The 20,302-nt window shown below is 42.7% G+C and overlaps 2 protein-coding genes across 3 annotated transcripts; both read right to left on the minus strand.

Annotated features, from left to right (window-relative positions):
• Positions 1 to 101: 101 nt before the first annotated feature.
• Positions 102 to 3,483, minus strand: Slc25a2 (solute carrier family 25 member 2). The gene has a single exon (NM_001106152.2). It carries the CDS (start codon positions 3,239 to 3,241, stop codon positions 2,444 to 2,446), a length of 798 nt encoding a protein of 265 aa, NP_001099622.1. The 5' UTR covers positions 3,242 to 3,483; the 3' UTR covers positions 102 to 2,443.
• On the minus strand, positions 102 to 9,302 carry Taf7 (TATA-box binding protein associated factor 7). 2 transcript variants are annotated; one of them, XR_010059576.1, is made up of 3 exons: positions 9,010 to 9,302; positions 3,179 to 8,632; positions 102 to 1,950 (listed from the first exon to the last, which is right to left on the minus strand). XR_010059576.1 is itself a non-coding variant. In NM_001107394.3 (2 exon segments), a coding segment is annotated over 1 exon segment (1,026 nt). In that variant the 5' UTR covers positions 8,572 to 8,632; positions 9,010 to 9,244; the 3' UTR covers positions 7,096 to 7,545.
• Positions 9,303 to 20,302: the final 11,000 nt, after the last annotated feature.

A 20,302-nucleotide genomic window follows, 5' to 3' on the forward strand; every position in this document is an offset into this window, starting at 1 on the left:
TTAGCTTACAATTTCTATGCATGTGAGTCCCATTACAGGTCTATCATTCTTACATTCTCACTGGGATTGCAACAAATTGCACATAGTCTCAGCAAGCCAAGTTCATTAGAATAAAGTGAAGTTTATTAAGAGTAAATATTTGCTCTCACAGACCAGTGAAGTTCTGAGGATAGGATCTCCAGTTGTGGTAAAACATTTCCTATGTCACATGGTCACATCCTTCCTTTTGATTGGTGGAAGGTTGATCTCATATAGATTAACTGCTCAAACCAGGATTTCCCATAATATTGGTCACAAGACCAGGTCATAAGACCTAGTCACAAAATTGCATGACCTGGTCTCCTAACTGCGTTTCAGCGAGCCCAGGTTTCCTGTCCCGCCCCAGAGCTAAGATTAAACAACAGAGCTTGACCCCAGCCACTTCCACTGTTCATATCTTAACTGCTGTCTAACCTAGAGATCTGAAAGGATACAAAATGTACCCAAAAGTTAAACCAAGGGTTAATTAAACCGGAAAAGTGTGACTATTTCCTTCTACTCACATTCACTCTTGCTTGCTTCATATGATTTCTACTGAAGGCATTTAAACGTTTAATGTATAGTATGTGAGAAGCAAGTGTGCTGAAAGGAGAGCTTCCAGGCCAGCTCATAGATGCTATATGCTGGAGGACTACACTGACCATAAAGTGTGGTGCACAGAACTTACACACAGAAACAACTTATAATTAAACTAGCAAATGGCTTCAGATAGAAAAAAATATATGGGAAAAAAAAAAAAAAACAACTATAGATCCTAAGCAGACTGTGTGTAATATTGAGAGACATCTTGCTAACTATCCCCAGCAGGGCTTCTTTGTCATCTTCTAATTAACTTGAATCTTGCATCTGGAACTATAGTTTGGCTTAGTGGGTTTTAAAAAGGAAGTTAAAGGCCTGGCACAGGGCACACATACTATTAAACTGGTACCTCACCTTCTTTCAGCTCCATAGGTATCAACACCTGTTATTGAAAAGACCCTGTTGATCTTGTAGCAACACAGACGAAGCTTACTTTATTGGTATAAAGAATGACTCTAAAATCATATGGTCCATGAACATCTGCTTAATTCCAGGTCTGTTGGAGGTAAACTGAATTTTAATTTGGGGAAGGGGACTCATCTCATTTTGGTGTGTTTGGGAGTTTTATTGGGAGATAGTCTGTGCTTATATGCATACGTAGAGTTTAGTAAAATGGCTTTTCTTATGGTCCATTGTTTTATATTGTAAATCCAGTCATTTAAGGTTCACTGACCACCAGAACCAAATTTAGAAAACTAAAACACTGACCACACTGAAGCAGTTATGGACCCAAGGTGAACTTCAGGGGTTAAGTCACCCCTTTCACATTGCTTACTGTGATGTACTACTAAGTGCACACTAGTCCTGCCTAAGTGATGACTTCATCTAGCAGGACTCTTACTCTGTCACCGAACAGAACCAAACCTACTCTTGCCTTCTTTACTTTGTTTCCTGGGGAAATGGGTGATGGTATGGAGAACGATGAGAGACCTAAAGTGAACCAACCCAACACTGTGAATTCCTGTCCAGGCCAGTACCCAGAGGCAAGGAGTTATTAGAATTCTCTCCATCTACATGGATCATCAAAGCACAATATATAATCCCATCCCTTTAGCTCCTTCCTCAATCTAAAGCCTGACACCTTTGGAAGAGAAGAATGAGGAAATAATGCAGGTAAAGACCACACAGCTTCCCAAAGTCTTCTCTGATACTCATTGCCCCACCTAACAATACCAGTGCTGGTAGAATATAACTAACTATACTTTAACCACACTAAGGACAGCATAAAAAATCCAGGATGCCTATTATGAAATTTTACTCGAATGCGGAAGCCATGCTGGTACACAGGTACAATCTCTTCTTAGAAATCAGCATAAATGTGTTGGTGCTCACCTAAAGACGTTAAAAAAAAAAAAAAAAAAACCTTAACGGCCTAATGCAGTGCACATTAAAGAGGTTTCAAACCATAACCCACATCTTGAATGAATTAAGCAATACCTATAAACATGAAGCATGATCACCTCAAGATATTTTGGTGATACTTGACACTGAACAGCACCAAATTATGTTTCACTCACAACACATAACCACCATTCAAGATGCATATATAGATTTATGAAGAAGCCCTGATAATTAAGTACATAGGGTCTTGGGTTCACCCTGTAGATCCCACCATCAGCAAAAGTAGTGATTTTCCTATTTCAGAAGGACTGCAGAAAAAAAACATATGCTATAAAGATCTCTCCACAAGGTTTGAGATCTGAGGAAGGGAAGACAAACCCGAAATTCCCAGTCAAAGATAACTCCATGTTGGTCTTGAACTCTTTGACATGTAGAGCTGTGGTCCTCACATTGGTGTGCTCAGACAAGGATTCATCAAGACACTTCAGTATTCTTCTACCACATTCATCATCATCTTTCTGCTGTATTCATAAACCACAAATAGAGCAGCATTGGAAGGGATGGCTCGAATCAGAGTGGCTTTCAATCCAGAATACAAGGCTAATATTCCTTCATTTCTCACAACATTTATAAAGGTTTTAATTAATCCTGCAGGCTTCCCAAACATAGAAAGAACCTGGATTCTGGATTTAATGCAGTCTACTGGGAATATGATAAGCCAGAGACAAACCCCAGCAAAGCTTCCACTTAACATCAAAGGGACAGGACCTAGTTCATCCTTTGATCCCCCTGACGCAAAAAATGATCGACTGATTTCATAGCCCCCAAAGTAGAAGAAGTATCCAGGTATTTCCTGAGCAAGAGTGGTTGAGAGTCCACGATAGAAGCCTAAGGGACCATCCTTCATGAAGATACTCTTAACCATAGACCAAATTGTGTTGTGGCTGTGTTTTGTCTTCCCTGCCACCCTCATTTCATGCATAGTCTGCAGCCGACACTTCACAAGCTCAGTGGGGCAGAGGACCAGCGCAGCAAATGCAGAAGCCAGTGACCCAGCAGTGGCAGTCTCAAAGTCGTTCAGTTCTGCACTCTGCTCCACTCTTGCCACTTTCCTGACAAACTGTTGGCAAAAGCCATAGCACAAAAATAGGACAGAGCCCTGGGCGACATAGGCTAACAGTGCAGGACTGGTTCCCCTGTAAAGGCCGTGGACACCCACTTGGTTGTATGTCTTTAGGAAACAGTCAGCGAGGCCTTTGTACATGTAGGGAAATGTCTGCATCTTTACTTTTACGGTGTCGAAGGGCTGCCCGGTCAGCACACACGCTGCGGCCCCTGCTGCGCCGGCAGTGAGGTCTATGGCGGCTTGGATGGCAGGGTGGATTTCATGTTCCTCCACACTCCCGAGGGTGTCGCCAGAAGCCAAGTCTCTGTAGGCGCCCATGGTCCCCACTGCGGACCTGTCTCCTTGTCAAAGATAAAGCCAAAGCCTTGGGCCACCGCACTCTCTGGCCGCTGGGGAATAACCCCCAAGCACGTGCATCCACGAGCACCCTACTGTCCCCGAGGGCAATGGCAGAATGCTTTCAGTGGTTGTGGTAACCGCCATTTCTCCCATAAATACCTGGGAGGAAACGCTTTACTGCAGCTCGGTGAACCACAGCTGTTTCACCCTCAGTACCACAGCCAAATTGGGCTCGTTTTCCTGATTTCTTACCATGCAATATGGCACAGGAGGTGCTCTCAGTTGATCCAACCTGGATGTTAAGAGCACAACTTTCCAGAACAGTGCTTTCAAAGAAATGACAGGCCATTCTAGGGGCCTTTAACTCCAGCATTCAAGAAGCAGAGAGCAGAGAGTTTGAGGCCAGCCAGCGATATATATTGAAACTCTGCCTCAAAAAATGGATAATCAATAGAGAAGACAAACTTGGGAACTGCTACATTTGAGTCCCTGGTACGAAATAAAACATCCCACAGCAGGTGCTTTTCTCCAGGGCAGGTAAGGCAGGAGTTGAAGTTCTGCAGAAACACTACTTTGGAGGTGTAACCAAATCTGGGGCCAGGGTACTGAAACGTTTCTTTCATTCACTTTCCTGGACTATGTTTAAAAGTAAGGCTTTAGGCTGGTGCACTGGCACCTGCTTTTAATCCCAAGCAGAGACCAGCAGATTTCTCAACTCAAGGCCAGCCTAATCTACAGGGACAGTCCCATAAGGCCTAACCACAGAGACCCTGCCTCAAAACAACAGTGAGACATTAAAACTCAAGAGTGTGCATGGTAAGAGGTAGGCTTTCTTTCTTGAGCAGATGGCCTTTTCTTTGGAAAATGTCCAATGCTGACATTGGAATTCTTTTCTCTAACTTTTCTTTAGAGATAATATTCTAAGATTTTTAAAAAGATTTTTACCAATTTGCATGTATATGTACCATGGAAATCACAACAAGGTTGAATACCCTGGAATTGGACTTAAAATTAGTTGTAAGGCACCATGTGTGCAAACCTAACCCGGGGTCATCTCTCCAGAACCTAATCATCTAATCTCAAATCTGTATGCCTGAACACTGATTTAACAGGGTCCCTAGAGTAAATACATAAGCTTGCACACAAATCCTTTTCAGCTGCTGTTCACCTCATTCCCGCTTAATCTGTGCATTTTGAGTTGGAGCCTCCATTGATCCAATTTATATAGAAAAATAAATTTTCTATGCTCTGAGAGATGGCTTCAAAAGATAACGATCTTAGGTATCAAGAACTCTGAGCACAGACTATAATGAGTTCCTTTCCTTACAGCTAATTACCATCAGTAGTGAATAACAATGGAAAAAACTATTAGGAAAAAAATACAGATTCACATGTTGATAAAACTGTTCATATTTTTAGAAAAGTCTATAAAGTGTCTACATAACAAAATCATTATTTTTTGCATTAAAAAACTACATAAGTGTTTTGTACACACCAAATAAAGGCATGAGATGACACCTCTTAAAATGTGATAAGATCTATATGCAGCTCAGTGACAGAGCAATCGCCTAGCATTCCCAAGGCCCAGCACCCCAACACACACGCACACGCACGCGCACACACGCGCGCACGCGCGCGCGCGCGCACACACACACACACACACACACACACACACACAGAGCACAATTTGCAAATAAACCCAGAAACACTGAATGTTCATCTCTATACTATACTCCTTAGCTAAGAGGTGCATGAGAAAAGTGAATCTTTCATGAGACTGCAGGATGTGGATCTCAATCTTTATCATCTTTTAAATTTTATGTTACAGATAATCACTATGCCATTTTTAATATTAATACAAAAATGTCCAGAAACAAACAGGAAAGCTACAGGAATAAACTAAGTCAATTTTTATGCTGTAGATAATCTAAATAAACTTTCCAAAATATAAGGTTTGAGTCTTTGTTGAATTTGAAACAAAACCTAATTAAAACAGCTGTTTGCTAAGCCAGGCCTGACCATGCACACCTACAGTCTCCACACTTGACCGAGACAAGAGAACCAAGTTCAAGGCCATCCTGAGATATATAGTGAATCAAAATTAAAAATTTCTTACTATCACCTCCGTCACTCTCAAATTCAAGACCATTTAATGCCTTTTATGATCTACTCTAGTATGTGGTAACATTTCTTTGTTCACTGTTCACTTATCATTATTCCAGGTACTATTCTAAGTACGCCTGTCTTATGATTTAAGTCAGTCTGATATCCCTGTAAGGCTGGTAATACTATCGACTCCATTTCAGAGAAGAAAATCGAAGCAGACAGATTAAGCTACAAATTACATGGCCCAAAACTCACACAATCAAATCACTGATCTAGGATATGTACTGGTATGCCTTGACCTCAAGCTGTTAAGACTAGGTTGGAGCTTCAGATGCTCTGGCAGCTGTCAACAGCAAAACAGAAGGCAAGCTCTCAATGAAAGGAGCCAGATGACTTCCATTTTGAATTCATACTTGGCATGCCAGGGGGCAGCTTTTTAGTATTTCCAGGACACAGTTGAATATACTAAATCTGAAGTTCATGTTAGTCTTTAAATTATGGATTTGAAAATCCAAGTAGAGCTAATAACTGAACCAAGACCACACCAGTAGAATATTCTGTTAAGAAAAAATGTGCATCCAACATCCTTCCAATATTGATGGTATTTCGGTAGCACCTGTACCAACATCATAGTAAAAACTCTTTGGTTAAATACTGTATCTTCCTCTGGTGTCAGTTCTTTAAGTGTGGTGAAAATATCTTAAATATACTTAGAATTTTTCACCTGCCACTTTGTTAAGAACACATACTTTATGACTCTAACACTCTAGAGCCAGATATTAAGGGAATCTTTAAGCTGCATTGCAGTCACGTGCTTGTGAAAACGCAAGGAAAAGTACATTCTGAAGCGTCTAAGCATTAAGAGGCTTGATCCTGAATTCAGTCTTAATAACTCATTTTGAACACTTCACTACTGTTTTCTAACAAAATCTGAACTTTGATTTATGAAGCAAGTACTTTTAAAGTGAAGTTTTACAAACAAATCAGACAGAAATTAATTTTTAACTATGCACCTTACCAATCTTGGTTTTTCCCCAAAAACACCCCTCCCATCCATAAAACATTAAATGCCTCAGAGAAAAATTCTATGTATGAAATTTTAAAATACCAGACCTGGTAACAGGCTTTCATAGTGGCAAATACTAATGAAATAACATGAACAAACATGCCTATTAAAAAAGCATAGCAATTAAAATGGCAACAGTTAAGAATATAATCTTAATCTAAGCAAGTGGAATAGTTCATCTGATAACTGTTTAACTGCTTCCAGTATTTTATAGATAACTTTAGTGTTTAATAAAAAGATATAGACAGATATCCTTCAATGAAAAGTAGGATAGTTTAAGAAGGCTCTGGACCGAGTGTTCACAAACCTCCAGATGGTGTAGGTAGGCCTGAACCATAATCTATAATGCAAAGATGAATTTCTCCATTTCCTTATCTGGTGTATTCCTTTTCTAAAAAGGCAAAACAACAGCATGTATCTTGATCTATACCACTCAGCCATTAAACTCCATGAGCTCACCTCAACTTTCAGTATTCATTGAAGAACAAGATAAGCAAAGTGAAAATTAGTAACTTTTATTGTGCAAAAAACAACTTTTATGAAAAAACTTGCATTTCTGTAACATGGAAACTTGCTGAGAAGGTAAAAAAATATATTTCTTAAAAAAAAAACAAAAAAAAAAAAAAAAAACACTCCATTGCCTGTAGGCTAGCTAGCTTCTTACTGATCTTAGCACCGAAGAATAGGACTAGAAACTTAGGAAACAAATTGTAATAAAGTCCTATGGTGAAGTGATTAAAAGCTCAGTGTTGTCACTTCACTAACCTTACACTACAACAAATCTGCCTATGTAATCCTATTTTCTTAAGAGTGAAAACAATCAACACAATAACTCCTAGCATTACAGGAAATAAGAATATTTCAAAGAAAAAAGAAGAATTTTTCAAGACCTCACTCTGAAAATAAATTCTTCTTAAGCTGACTAGTCTAAGGACTAAAGTCAACCTTTTCACTTCTCCAGAAGTGATTCCAGCTCTTCTTGCAAAGAGCTAAGCTGCTCCTTTTCCCGGTCTTCCTTCTGTTTGAGCTCATCCAGAACAGCTTGAAACCTGTTCTTCAGAGCCAGGTTTTCTACCTTCATGATGAGATCCTCCTGGCGCTTTGCTCTGTCTTGGGTTTCTTGAAGCTTGCCTTTCATATTATCAATCTGCTTCTGAATCCCCATAACCAACTGATTGGTTCCTTCATTTTCTTGGTGTTGTTCATCTGACTCATTTAGCTTGTCCTGTAGCTGTCTCTCCAGATCCTCTTCAGTGTCAATGATGTTTACATCTTCTTCATCTTCGCTGCTGCTGCTGAGGTCATTGAATATCTCTCGAAGCTCATCATGCTCTAGTGAGTCATGGCCCTGCCTGTGGCCAGACATTCCAGGAGAGGAGATATCAAGGCCTTGATTTTCTGCCTCCTTTGTTTCATCTTCAGCAATTATCTCCCAACGAGTACTGACAGCTTCTGCATCTGTACTCAGCAGCCGCTTTACTTCTTTTTCCACATCTGGAGATTCAATGTACTTCTTCTTTGCTGTCTTCCGGAACCTTCTCTTTCTGACATTTTTTAGAGGTAGAGTAATTCCATGGTTCCAAACAAATTTTTTCTCTTTGTCCTTATCTTTTTTCTTGTTTGCTTTGGGATCAGCAGTAGCAGCTGGCTCCTCCACAGGAGGGTATAGATCACCATCTACTGTGGCTACAAGCATCTGAGAGATATCAGCTGTCTTGTAAAAGGTTTTTTTATCAATGGTTTTCAAGCTCTCCGTAACACACGGCAAATCTACCAATTTTGCAGCCAGGGGCACTCTATCCACTCTGACAATCCCATGACGCCCATCAGGGTGTAACTCAATGCTCAGTCTATCTTTCAGGTTGACGTGCCCAGACTGCACTGCCCTCCTCACAGTAGCGGCATATTCTGGGGGCAACCGTAAGATAAACTGGCTCTCTAGCTCATGAGGTGCATCATCTTTGCTCTTACTCATCTTCACTTCCTTGTGAATTACTTCTCCAATAAACACCTGCTGCACTAACAAGTTCCAGCTCCTACAACAGTTAAAAAAAGGACAAGGTTAAGAATAATCTTAAACTCTTAGTTACTGAGTTCTAAGGAAAACAGCAACTAAGTGGATCATCACCTACTGCCTATTTTGTCTTAATTTATAATTAAGTCCCAATACTAATCTCTAAACATGCATCCCACTTTGGCATTGTCCCTGTTAAACTCACACCTCTACTAGATGCAATACCAAATTAGGGCCTCTAGACGCCGCTGCAGCATCACGTGAACAGCCAAAGAAAACAGCAGCGCCTGAGGGGATTTTAGGCACAGTCCGTCCGTCTGGCAGGCAATCCCAATCCACGGATTCTCTCCAGTAAGAGATTTAAATAAAAGTCGTGAGCTCTTCGGCTCGGGTACTTACAGTTCACCAGCAACTATGAACTCAGCTTTTCTCGGCCTGAGTAAAGCAGCGATGAGCGGTGCGTCTACCTTCCAGTTTGTCCGCGCTTTCAGCCGCCCGGCAAGGCGACCTGAGCGCTAACAACGAAACGGCTCAGGACCCGCAGCGCGAAACCTCGCCACACTGCCGCTCAAACATCCGAACTCCGGAGAGGACCTTGCCAAGCCTCCTCCCACGCAGAAAAGAAGGAAAGAAAGTGCTACGGCAGTGAGCGGAAGCAGACGCGGCGCTACGTCAAAGACCGGAAGTAGACGCGGAGGGGCTGGCTGCCGCTCTTCCGGAAGTAGTAACGTCGCGGCGCGCGCAGGCGCATTCTCGTAATTACGTCGTCTCGTGACTACTTCTCGTGAGAACTTACCTTGTATAGGATTAAAACTAGTGTTTCCGGAAAAACCTTGGCTTGGAATTCAAAGATGAAGATTCCAAAAAGTAAAACATAAGCACACCCCCTAAGACAGCACTTTTATGAAGTCGTGGGTTAAGACAGTTTCTAGAGTGATTGCCAGAGATAAAGGGCGTCCCTGCAGAAAGCATCTTTTCTTCCCAGGGCATACCCGGTCCCTCCGCCAAAAGCTTTGGAAGCATCACAAAGTGAAAGTAAAGTGGCCAAAACAGTGGAATGATACAGTTTTGCTGTCTACCACATAACGCTGTGTATAATCATGTTAATTAGCTTTGAGAGGAACTAAGCCTTTAGCTTCGTTAGTATTTTTGGCTCCAGAGGACGAGGTGTGATATGTATGATACGCTATTTTGGTAATATGTTTGATAGATATAACTGTATACAAATGTTTTTATGATGACACAGGTTCATTAAGAACAGAATTGCCTTGCCTGAAACACAAACGTTCTGATTTTGTTGTTGGGTATCCACCAAAGAAGGCTGCTTGGACATAGTTTTAAGCCAATATAAAGTATTAGCTAGCCAGCGACTACATTGGGTGTTCTGGATCCCAGTGTGGCCCTAAGGCTTTCTCAGGGTGAGCTTTTAAGCACAAACAAATGTTCTACATTGGCATGTTTCTGTTACAAAAACCACTTTCCAGAGACAGAACTACAGAAGCCAAAAAACAAGGTTAGTACATTAGAGACTTTCTCAAAACTATGAAATTTGATAATTAGGTCTGTTTTTGTTTTGCCCATTGGTACTGTCTGTACTGTTAGGGTTCTCTAGAGTCACAGAAATTCTGGAATGTCTGTATACATTAAGGGATTTTAATGTAATGATTTACAGTCTGTAGCCCAACTAACCCAACAATGGGCAGCTGTGAATGGAAAGTTCAAGAATCTAGTTTCTCAGTCCCACGAGGTTAGTTCTTTCACCCAGTCTTCTGTATAAACTGGAATCTTGAAGAAGTGGGTACCAACAGATGTGCTGGCAAGTAAGAAGTAAGTGCAAGCAATTGAAGAAGTGTGAGTCTTCCTTCTTCCAATGTCCTTATATAGGCCTCCTGCAGAAAGTATAGCGCAAATTAAAGGTGTGCAGCACCACTCCTGGATCCAGAACTTGGCTTATCCCAGCCTGGCCTGGAATTCAGAGATCTGTTTGTCTGGGATTAGAGGTGTGTACTACCTTGCCTGGACCTAAGCTTTTCATAGTCACTATGCCTCAAGATATCCATGTGTCTTCTAGCCTCAAGACCTGAATCACAGGTGTGCCCTCCATTTCTGGATTGTGGTTCCTTCCAGATATAGTCAAGTTGACAAGCAGGAATAATCAACACACTATGTAATGAATGGTATTTTCCTCATGGAGTCAGTTGTGCTAACTGGGGGCCTGTTACAGTTGAAATGTAATGTGGAAGCATTTTTTAAATCTTTTTTTATACATTGTCTCTGTGACCCTTCCTAGGTAGAACTTTGAGCTCTTAGTGATCCTTCTGGCCCAGTCCATCTTCCAAGTCCTGGGATAAAAGCAGCCACCCCCAGCATATGCCCTGGTTCTTACTGGCAAGTATCTTTTATTTTTGGAGCTGGGGACCGAACCTAGGGCCTTGCGCTTGCTAAAGCACTGAGCTAAATCCCCAACCCCTCTGGCAAGTATCTTAGAATTCTTTTCATATGTTTACTGTTTTACTGCATTGAGCGGTTTGTACCATGAATAATCAGGTGTTGATCAGCATGTGGCATATAGTACTTAGCATAAATGACAGTTTCCACTATTTTGGTTTGGTTTTTTTGAGATGGTCTCACTATCCAGCCATACCTAGCCTCAACTTCACTGAAACTCACCTACCTGTACATCTTGAGCACAGGATCAAGATCATAGGAGTGCTCTATCACACCCGGCGATTCCCACTTCATGAGATGTGTTTTTACTTATTGTTTCATTTGGATCTCTCTGATGGTGCATCAAAGTCACTTGATTTATGTCTTCTAAAATACTAACCATATCTAAATTAAAATGACCCTCTTAAAATGTAGTTAGCATTTCCAAAATTCACTTTATTTCTTGATTGACTTCGTGGTAGAAAGTTTTGTCTTCTTCATTGTGTTCCAATGCCTAATACAGGAACACAGAAGCCAGGCTTGGTGATCAGCACCTTAAGTCCCAGCACTCACCAGACAGAGGCAGATAAATCTTTGTGAGATGGAGGGGAGTCTGCTCTATATAGCAAGTTCTAAGCCAGCCCAGTCTATATACTGAGACCCTGTCCAAAAACAAACAAACAAGCAGGAGGTGCATACAATTGCTGATTGGATAACATGGTTGACCTATTTTAAAGAAAATGTAGTCTAAAACCTGTAAAAATTTATGAGAGAAAAACCATTCTGTGTCTCCTTAAAATTTAATCGAGCTGTTTAATGCACACTACCTTCCTAGTTAAGTACAAATATAGTGGGAAGGATTACTAACCATGTGTGTCTTGTTTGAGTAGCAAGCTTTCCCCCATCAAGCACTAGTATTTTGGTTGCCAATTGATGGGCTTTATAGAAATGATTTAATCCTGAGGACTCTGATCTAATCTGTTTAATCCCTTGGTAGATATTATGAAGTTACTGAGATATGGGGAAAGTATGTGCTGGGGCCTAGTTGGGAAAAGAAAGGCAGTGGGGACATGCCCTGGGAAGATCTAATCCTTGCTTCATCTCCCTTTGCTTCCTGACCACTGTGAGCAGAACATCTCTGCTGTCACATATCCTTCTCACACTGGCCTGTGCTTCACATCAGGCCCAGAAACAGAATCAGCCAGGCAGCCTGGGACTAAAGACAATGATACAGGAGACAAAATAAATCATTACTTCTGTTAAATCGTGTACATAAGATCTCTTGCCTGGCTGTGGTGAGAGGTCAAATCTACTCCATCTTGGGATTGGCCTCCATATTAAAAAAGAAAGAAAAAGAAAACTACACCTGAGAACTTGACCTTCAACAGAACCCAAGATGCTCCCAGGTACCAGGAGGGACCCCATGGCCAGAGTTACTCCCTAACTACTTCCTAGCAACAGTTAATCAAAGATTAGTCTGATTGTTTCAGATGTACTTTCAGACCATTGTGATTGTAATGGTCCTGCCTCAGAGCACCCACCAGTCTCATTCTATTAGATGCTTGTCAGACCAGACACCCCTTCCCTCACCACCTCACTTGCTAGCATTTTCCTATTAAAAACTTGTCCTGCTGAGGGTTCAAAGGTGCTCCGCCTTCCATTCCCTTCCTGTCCTGCTGTGTCAGGAATGAGTTAGAGGAGAGCCCAAGCCTGAGCCTGTAATAAAGAGACCTAATGCTATTACATCGAAAATGGCTCCGTAGTGGTCTTTTGGGATTCACAAACACTTCCTGGTACAACATTTCAGTGCTTTGGCCAGGAATTCCCAAGGCCTTCAGGGCCCAACCCTGAGGGTTTCAATACTGATAATGTCCACCGGAGTCTGTGAGTCTGTCCATGTGTTTATGAGGGCTAGGTAATTTTGTCTGTGTCTGTGCAGCACTGGTCTTTGTTCATAAATTCTAAGTGGTGCTCACAACTGTAATTCTGTTCTATAAAGAGGCCTTAAAGGTATTCTGTAGTCCGATGCAACTGACTAGAAGTGCCAGCCACTCAGGGACTGGAAGACATTCCAGGATCTGATCGGGAGACCTGAGTGTCTCATTCGGAGTGGGGTGCCTGAGTGCCCACCATCTGGTTACGGATCCACTTGGATTCATGTTCATTGTAAATTCTATTAGAACTAACTGTTGTATACTCTCGTGTTTCTTGTACAGGGTGACTTTTGACTTTGATAGATGTCCAGCCTAGAGCACCCACCCCGCCCTCTTAGCTTAAACCTTTTCTCCCCAGACAGCAGGCAGAAGTTTTTGCCTCAGCTAGCAAAAAGCCCAAGGGTATAAAGGAAGAGACACCAGACCATCTGTTTCCTCCTACTCTATACCTCTACTGGGTCCTCCAAGGAGGAGCAAAGGAAGATGTTATTTTCCCACCCCCACCTTATTCAACCCCTCAGGCAGAATGGCAGGCAGCTCCGCCTTCCGAGCCTGAGTCTGTCAGCCTGTCCTCACAGGCAGCAGGGCCTCGTGGTGATCTAGAAAACCAGCCTCCTCACTCCTGGCTCTTTGGCACTAGTGACCCTTTTCTGCTGGAGAACTCAGAACTCCCCATTTTTCAGACAACCCTAGAGATTTAATTACTCTCTTAAAGACACTCCTTTTCACCCACCAACCCACTTGAGATGTTGCAAAGAGGTCTTGCGGGTTTTCTTCACCACAGACAGAGGCCAGAAAACTGACTCCTGGCCCTGGGGGAAACCCGCCCAGATTAAGGCTTCAACAAGGCTAAAGGTAAGGAGAGACTGTAAGTCTCACCGCCAGGCTCTGACTGACAGGTCTCAAAGTGGCTGTCTCACAGCCATTAATTTGGCCAAAGTAAGGGAAAGCATTGGTAGCTCAAGCCTTTATTAGCCAGGCAGCACCAGAGATCAGGGACAGGTTCAAGGACTAAGAGAAAAGAGGGAGATGTCTGAAACAAATGGCTTCTAGAAATGAATGTGCTTACTCGGGCCCTGGTGCCAGGCCAGTGGCCTACCTGTGTAGAAAACATCTAAAACAAATGGCTTCTACAAAAAGAGGTAAGGGGGACCCTAAGGACCGAAAAGGGCCCCACTTAGAAAAGGACCAATTAACTTATTATTGTAAAGCAGAGAGCCACTGGGCCAGGAAATACACCAAAAAAAAAAAAGCCTATTCAAACCATGGTCTTAAAAGATGTCCAAGGTAAGCCTAAAAATAAAAGAGAAACCTACCAGCTTCCTCTTTAATAATAGAGCTTAACATTCTGTCTTACTAAACATAGCAGTCTCTTCAACAGTTTATAAATAACCTCCTTGTGACAGCAGAAAACAAACAAAAGTGTCTAAAAGAGATCCAAGACCTCTTGGAGACCCTGAGAAATTTGGACTATCAAGCCTCCACTAAAGAGCCCTATTCTGCCAGTCACAGGTGAACTCCCTAGATCCAGGGGATTTATATTAAGAGGTCAAAAGTGGCTCTCCAAGGCCAGAAAGACATGTCTACATCAGTTTTGGGATTGGCAGAAGTGACTAAGCCCTTCCGACTGTTCATGGACAAGAGATCAGGGCCCTGGCACAGGCAAAGAAAATTAGACCTGTCAAAGAAATTAGACCCAGTTACCAGCAGCTGGGCTCCCTGTTTGCACTTCATCACAACGACAGCCTACCTGGTTAAGGATGCTGACAAACTGTTACTGGGCCAAAGCTTGACTATCACCAATGCCAGAAGGACTCATTACCAGCCTCTCCTCTTAAGTCCCCCACTTGCCTCCCCCAGGATAACCTTTCAGGCCCCAACTGCCCTGAACCCAGATACCATGCTGCCTGACCCAGACCTCGATGGGCCACTGTATGACTACTCAAGACATTTTGGCCCACATCCATGGGACCACACCAGATCTTCAGATGGCTTCATTCAGGATAGGCAGAGATATGCTGGGACAGCTGTGGTCTCAAACACCAAGATGGTTTGGGCAGAGCCACTCCCGGCAAGAATGTCCACCCTTAAAGCTAAACTGGTAGCTCTAAGCAAGGCATTGGAGCTGAGAAAAGACAAGATCCCTTTGCTACCGCTCATGTCCGTGGGCCTATTTATAAGGAAAGAAGCCTTCTGATGGCAGAAAGAAAGACTATCAAAAGTAAAAAGGAAATCCTCTCCCTGCTAAGGGCTGGCTGTATGGGGGCCTAAAAAGCTAGCCATCATGCACTGCTTGAGACACCAGACAGGGAAGGATCCAGTTTCAGAAGGCAATAGGATGGATAAAACAGCCCAACATGCTGCCCTAGAAATCGGACCTCTCATGCCCTTGACATCCTTGGATCTGGGGCATCCTGTAATCCCTGACTACCCTAAGTATTCAAAAGGTGACATAATCTGGGAATTTGCCTGTGTCCCAGTGTTATGACAGATGGTAGAGAACAGCAGATTACAAACCCATTGTGCCAGAAGAAATGGGACTACACATACTTCAGAAGATCTACTGCTCTTCCCACATGGGCATCTGGAGAATACAGGTTTTGCTAATATCAAGATTAGAGATGCCAACTCAAAGATAACTGAGATTGTCAAGAACTGGAAAGCCTGCCAGATAACTAATGGGAGACTAACAAGAAGAACCCCAATAATAGGTTCTGAGGCACTGTCTTAGTCAGGGTTTCTATTCCTGCACAAATGTCATGACCAAGACGTAAGTTGGGGAGGAAAGGGTTTATTCACCTTACACTTCTACATTGCTGTTCACCAAAGGAAGTCAGGACTGGAACTCAAGCAGGTCAGGAAGCAGGAACTGATGCAGATGCCATGGAGGGATGTTACTTACTGGCTTGCTTCCCCTGGCTTGCTCAGCTCGCTTTCTTATAGAATCCAAGAACACCCACAATAGGCTGGGCCTTCCCTCCTAATTGATCACTAGTTAAGAAAATGCCTCACAGCTGGATCTCATGGAGGCATTTGCTCAACTGAGGCTTTCCAGTACAGGCACAAAAGCCAGGGTCTACTGAAAGATAGACTTCACAGAGGTAAAACCAGAAAATTTAGATATAAATATTTATTGATGTTTATAGATACCTTTTCAGGTTGGACTGAGGCTTTTCCCACTAAACATAAAACTACATCCACAGTGACAAAGACGCTCATAGAGAACATACTGCCAAAGTATAGACTTCTTCAGATGATAGGGTCAGACAGCAGACCAGCTGTTGTGTCCCACATAAGTCAGAGACTAGCCAATATTCTGGAGATTAATTAGAAACTTTATTGCGCATATAGACTCCAAAGTTCAGGACATGTAGAAAGAAAAAAAAACCCTAAAAGAGACCTTAACTAAATTGACCTAGGAGACTGGCAATGACTAAGTTAACTTTCCTTTTCTTCACTTTCTACCAGGTATGAAACTGCCTTACCAGACGGGACTCACCCCTTTTGAAATCATGTTCAAGGTACTACCCCTCACTGTTCTTAACATACAGGCATAATGAGGTTATCATTGAGTTCAAAGAGCTCCAATTGCTAGACAATGTCAAAGGTGTCCAGTAGGCTTATAAACATGTTTGGCCTAAACTTCTTATTCTTTATAAAACAAGGTCCCTCCAGGGCTTATTAGAGCCTCCTTAGAAAGGTTCCTCCCTTAGAATTGAAGACCCAGAAATGAACCCACACGCCTATGATCACTGGATTTTTGACAAAGAAGCCAAAGCCATCCAATAGAAAAAAAGATAGCATTTTCAGCAAATGGTGCTGGTTCAACTGGAGGTCAGCATGTAGAAGAATGCAAATCGATCCATTCTTATTGCCCTGTACAAAGCTTAAGTCCAAGTGGATCAAGGGCCTCCATATCAAACCAGATACACTCAAACTAATAGAAGAAAAAGTGGGGAAGAGTCTCGAACACATGGGCACTGGGGAAAATTTCCTAAACAGAACACCAATGGCTTATTTATACTCTTAAGATCAAGAATCGAAAAATGGGACCTCATAAAACTGCAAATCTTCTGTAAAACAAAGGACACTGTCATTAAGACAAAACGGCAACCAACAGATTGGGAAAAGATCTTTACCTGATCTTTTGGGTATTGATAGGGGCCCCATCTGATAGGGGGCCAATATCCAAAATATACAAAGAACTCACAAAGTTAAACTCCAGCAAACCAAATAAACCTATTAAAAATGTGATACAGAGCTAAAGAAAGACTTCACAGCTGAGGAATGTGGTATGGCTGAGAAGCACCTAAAGAAATGTTTCAACATCCTTAGTTATCAGGGAAATGCAAATCAAAACAACCCTGAGATTCCACCTCACACCAGTCAGAATGGCTAAGATCAAAAACTCAGGTGACAGCAGATGCTGGCGAGGATATGAAGAAAGAGGAACACTCCTCCATTGTTGGTGGGATTGCAAACTGATACAACCTCTCTGGAAATCAGTCTGGAGGTTCCTCAGAAAATTGGACATTGCACACCTGAGGACCCAGCTAGACCTCTCTTGGACATATACCAAAAAGATGCTCCAACATACAACAAAAACATGTTCATAGCATGTTCTGGCATTTATAATAGCCAGAAGCTGGAAAGAACCCAGATGCCCTTCAACAGAGGAATGGATACAGAAAATGTGGTACATCTACACAATGGAATATTACTCAACTATCAAAAACAATGACTTTATGAAATTCATAGGCAAATGGATGGAACTAGAAAATATCATCCTGAGTGAGGTAACACAATCACAGAAAAACACACATGGTATGTACTCATTGATAAGTGGATATTAGCCCAAATGATCAAATTACCCAAGATGCAATGCACAGACCACATGAAACTCAAGAAGGATGACCAAAATGTGGATGCTTTACTCCTTCTTTAAAAGGGGAACAGAAATATCCAGAGGAGGGAATAAGGAGGCAAAGTTTAGAGCAGAGACTGAAGGAACGGCTATTGAGAGCCTGCCCCACATGTAGCATATATATATGCTACAAAACTAGATAAGATGAATGAAGCTAAGAAGTGCATGCTGACAGGAACCGGATATAGATCTCTCCTGAGAGACACAGCCAGAACATGTCAAATACAGAGGCAAATGCTAGCAGCAAACCACTGAACTGAGAACGGGAGCCCCTGTTGGAGGAATTAAAGGACTGAAAGAGCTGAAGGGGCTTGGGACCCCATAAGAACAACAATGCCAACCAACCAGAGCTTCTAGGAACTAAACCACTACCCACAGACTATACATGGACTGACTCTGGGCTCCAACTGCATACGTATTAGTGAAAAGCCTTCTTGGGGCACCAGTGGAAGGGGAAGCCCTTGGTCCTGCCAAGGCTGGACCCCCACTGTACGGGATTGTTGGAGGGGGTGGTAATAGGGGGTGGATGTGGAGGGGAACACCCATATAGAAGGGGAGTGGAAGGGGTTACGGAGCTGATGGACAGGAAACCGGGAAAGGGAATAACATTCGAAATGTAAATAAGAATTACACAATTTAATAAAAATGGGGGGAAAAAAACCTAACCCTAACCCTAACCCTAACCCTAACCCTAACCCTAACCCTAACCCTAACCCTAACCCTAACCCTAACCCTAACCCTAACCCTAACCCTGATGAGAAATACTAAGAATGCACTTCTATGTGTTGTTTGGGAATCATTGATTTTACAGTCTTTTACTATCCAGGAAAAGATACTGCCTTTGTTTGTGAAGAGTATTTGTGAAAACTCCAAAGAGGAATGATTTACTCTGTTCTTCTACTTGAATCAAGCAAGGCAAAGACAGAAATTACAGATTTCATTGAGAAAGTAACATTATTTTTCTAAAATTCTTGTTTTCTTCTTAAAAGCACACATTTAATGCTCATATAAAACCAAACCCTAACCCTAACCATCACCCTAACCCTATCCCTATCCCTATCCTTATCCCTAACCCTAACCCTAAACCTAATGAGAAACACTAAGTATGCACTTCTATGTTGGAAAAAAAAGGTTCCTCCCATTGCCCTAGAGGTCAACAAGATTGCAACACGGAGTCACAGACCTGTTTACAGCTGAAGACAACCCAGACCAATGGGAGGTAACTCAGCCTCAGGATTCTCCTCCGTCTCCCCCTGGGGCCCCTACCCAAGCCCCAGGGACACCACAAGGACTAGACAATGACAACCCTGACCCGCTCTAAAATATAATGGTCCAGTCCTTTCCAGTCACCAAAACATCCAGGCCTGTGTTAACTGAGTCATAAAGATGAGCCCTGTTTCTAACTGTTTTCATGAGATTAGATAAACTTCAGGAAGTCCCATGATTGGGCCTTCTAGTTACCAGAGAAAGGGAGAAATGAGAAGCCAAACCTACTCCATCATGGGACTGACCTCCATCTTAAAGAAAAGAAAAACTGAGAACTTGACCTACAGCAGAACCCAAGCTGCACCTCTTGTGTTTATAAAAGGATAAAGAGAGTGGGAATATGTTCTATGGAGGTGTGGTGAAGTATGGGGAAAGGGCCCATGCTGAAACATCCCTTCCCCCTGAGGGACCAGCCACATGACAGTATAGTATAGAATAGAGTTTATGCAGGGGATGGGGAGGGGAGTTCAGACAGTAGTAGGGCAAAGAACGAGAGAGAGAATGAGAGAGAGAGAGAGAGAGAGAGAGAGAGAGAGGAAGAGGGGGAGAGAGGGAGAGAGAGAGAGAGAGAGAGAGAGAGGGAGAGGGGGAGGGAGAGGGAGAGAGGGAGAGGGAGAGGGAGAGGGAGAGAGAGAGAGAGAGAGAGAGAGAGAAATAGAAATAGAAAAGTAGAGGCTGGCCATGAACACATGGAGAGAAGCGGGGAGGGGAATGGGGAGAAAGGGACAAAGGAGGAACAGAGTGAGAGCAAGAGAAAAAAGAGGGAGCAAGAGAGTGAGGAGCGGGTAAGCAGCCCCTTTTATAGTGTCAGGCATACATGGTTATTGCCAGGTAACTGGGGCGGAGCATATATGGCTGTTGCCGGGTAACTGTGGGGGTGGAGCTTAGAATGCTAACATTCCCCCATTTTGGAAAGTTAGAAAGGTGATGGTGGAGCAGGAATAGGGTCATTGTGATCTCTGACTACTCTGTGTTTGTTTTGGGGCAACGTGTCTCTAGAGAACCTAGAAAAGTGGGTCTGGGATGTTTATCCAGTCTTAGGAGAGTTGGATGTTTCCCTGTTGTCCAGGGTCTGTAGAACCATCTGAGGATAGGTCAGAAGGAACAGGTCCAACAGAAGCATCTGTGTCTGTGAGAGAAG

The sequence above is a fragment of the Rattus norvegicus genome, chromosome 18 (assembly GCF_036323735.1).
Source record: "Rattus norvegicus strain BN/NHsdMcwi chromosome 18, GRCr8, whole genome shotgun sequence".
Classification (NCBI taxonomy): Eukaryota; Metazoa; Chordata; class Mammalia; order Rodentia; family Muridae; genus Rattus; species Rattus norvegicus.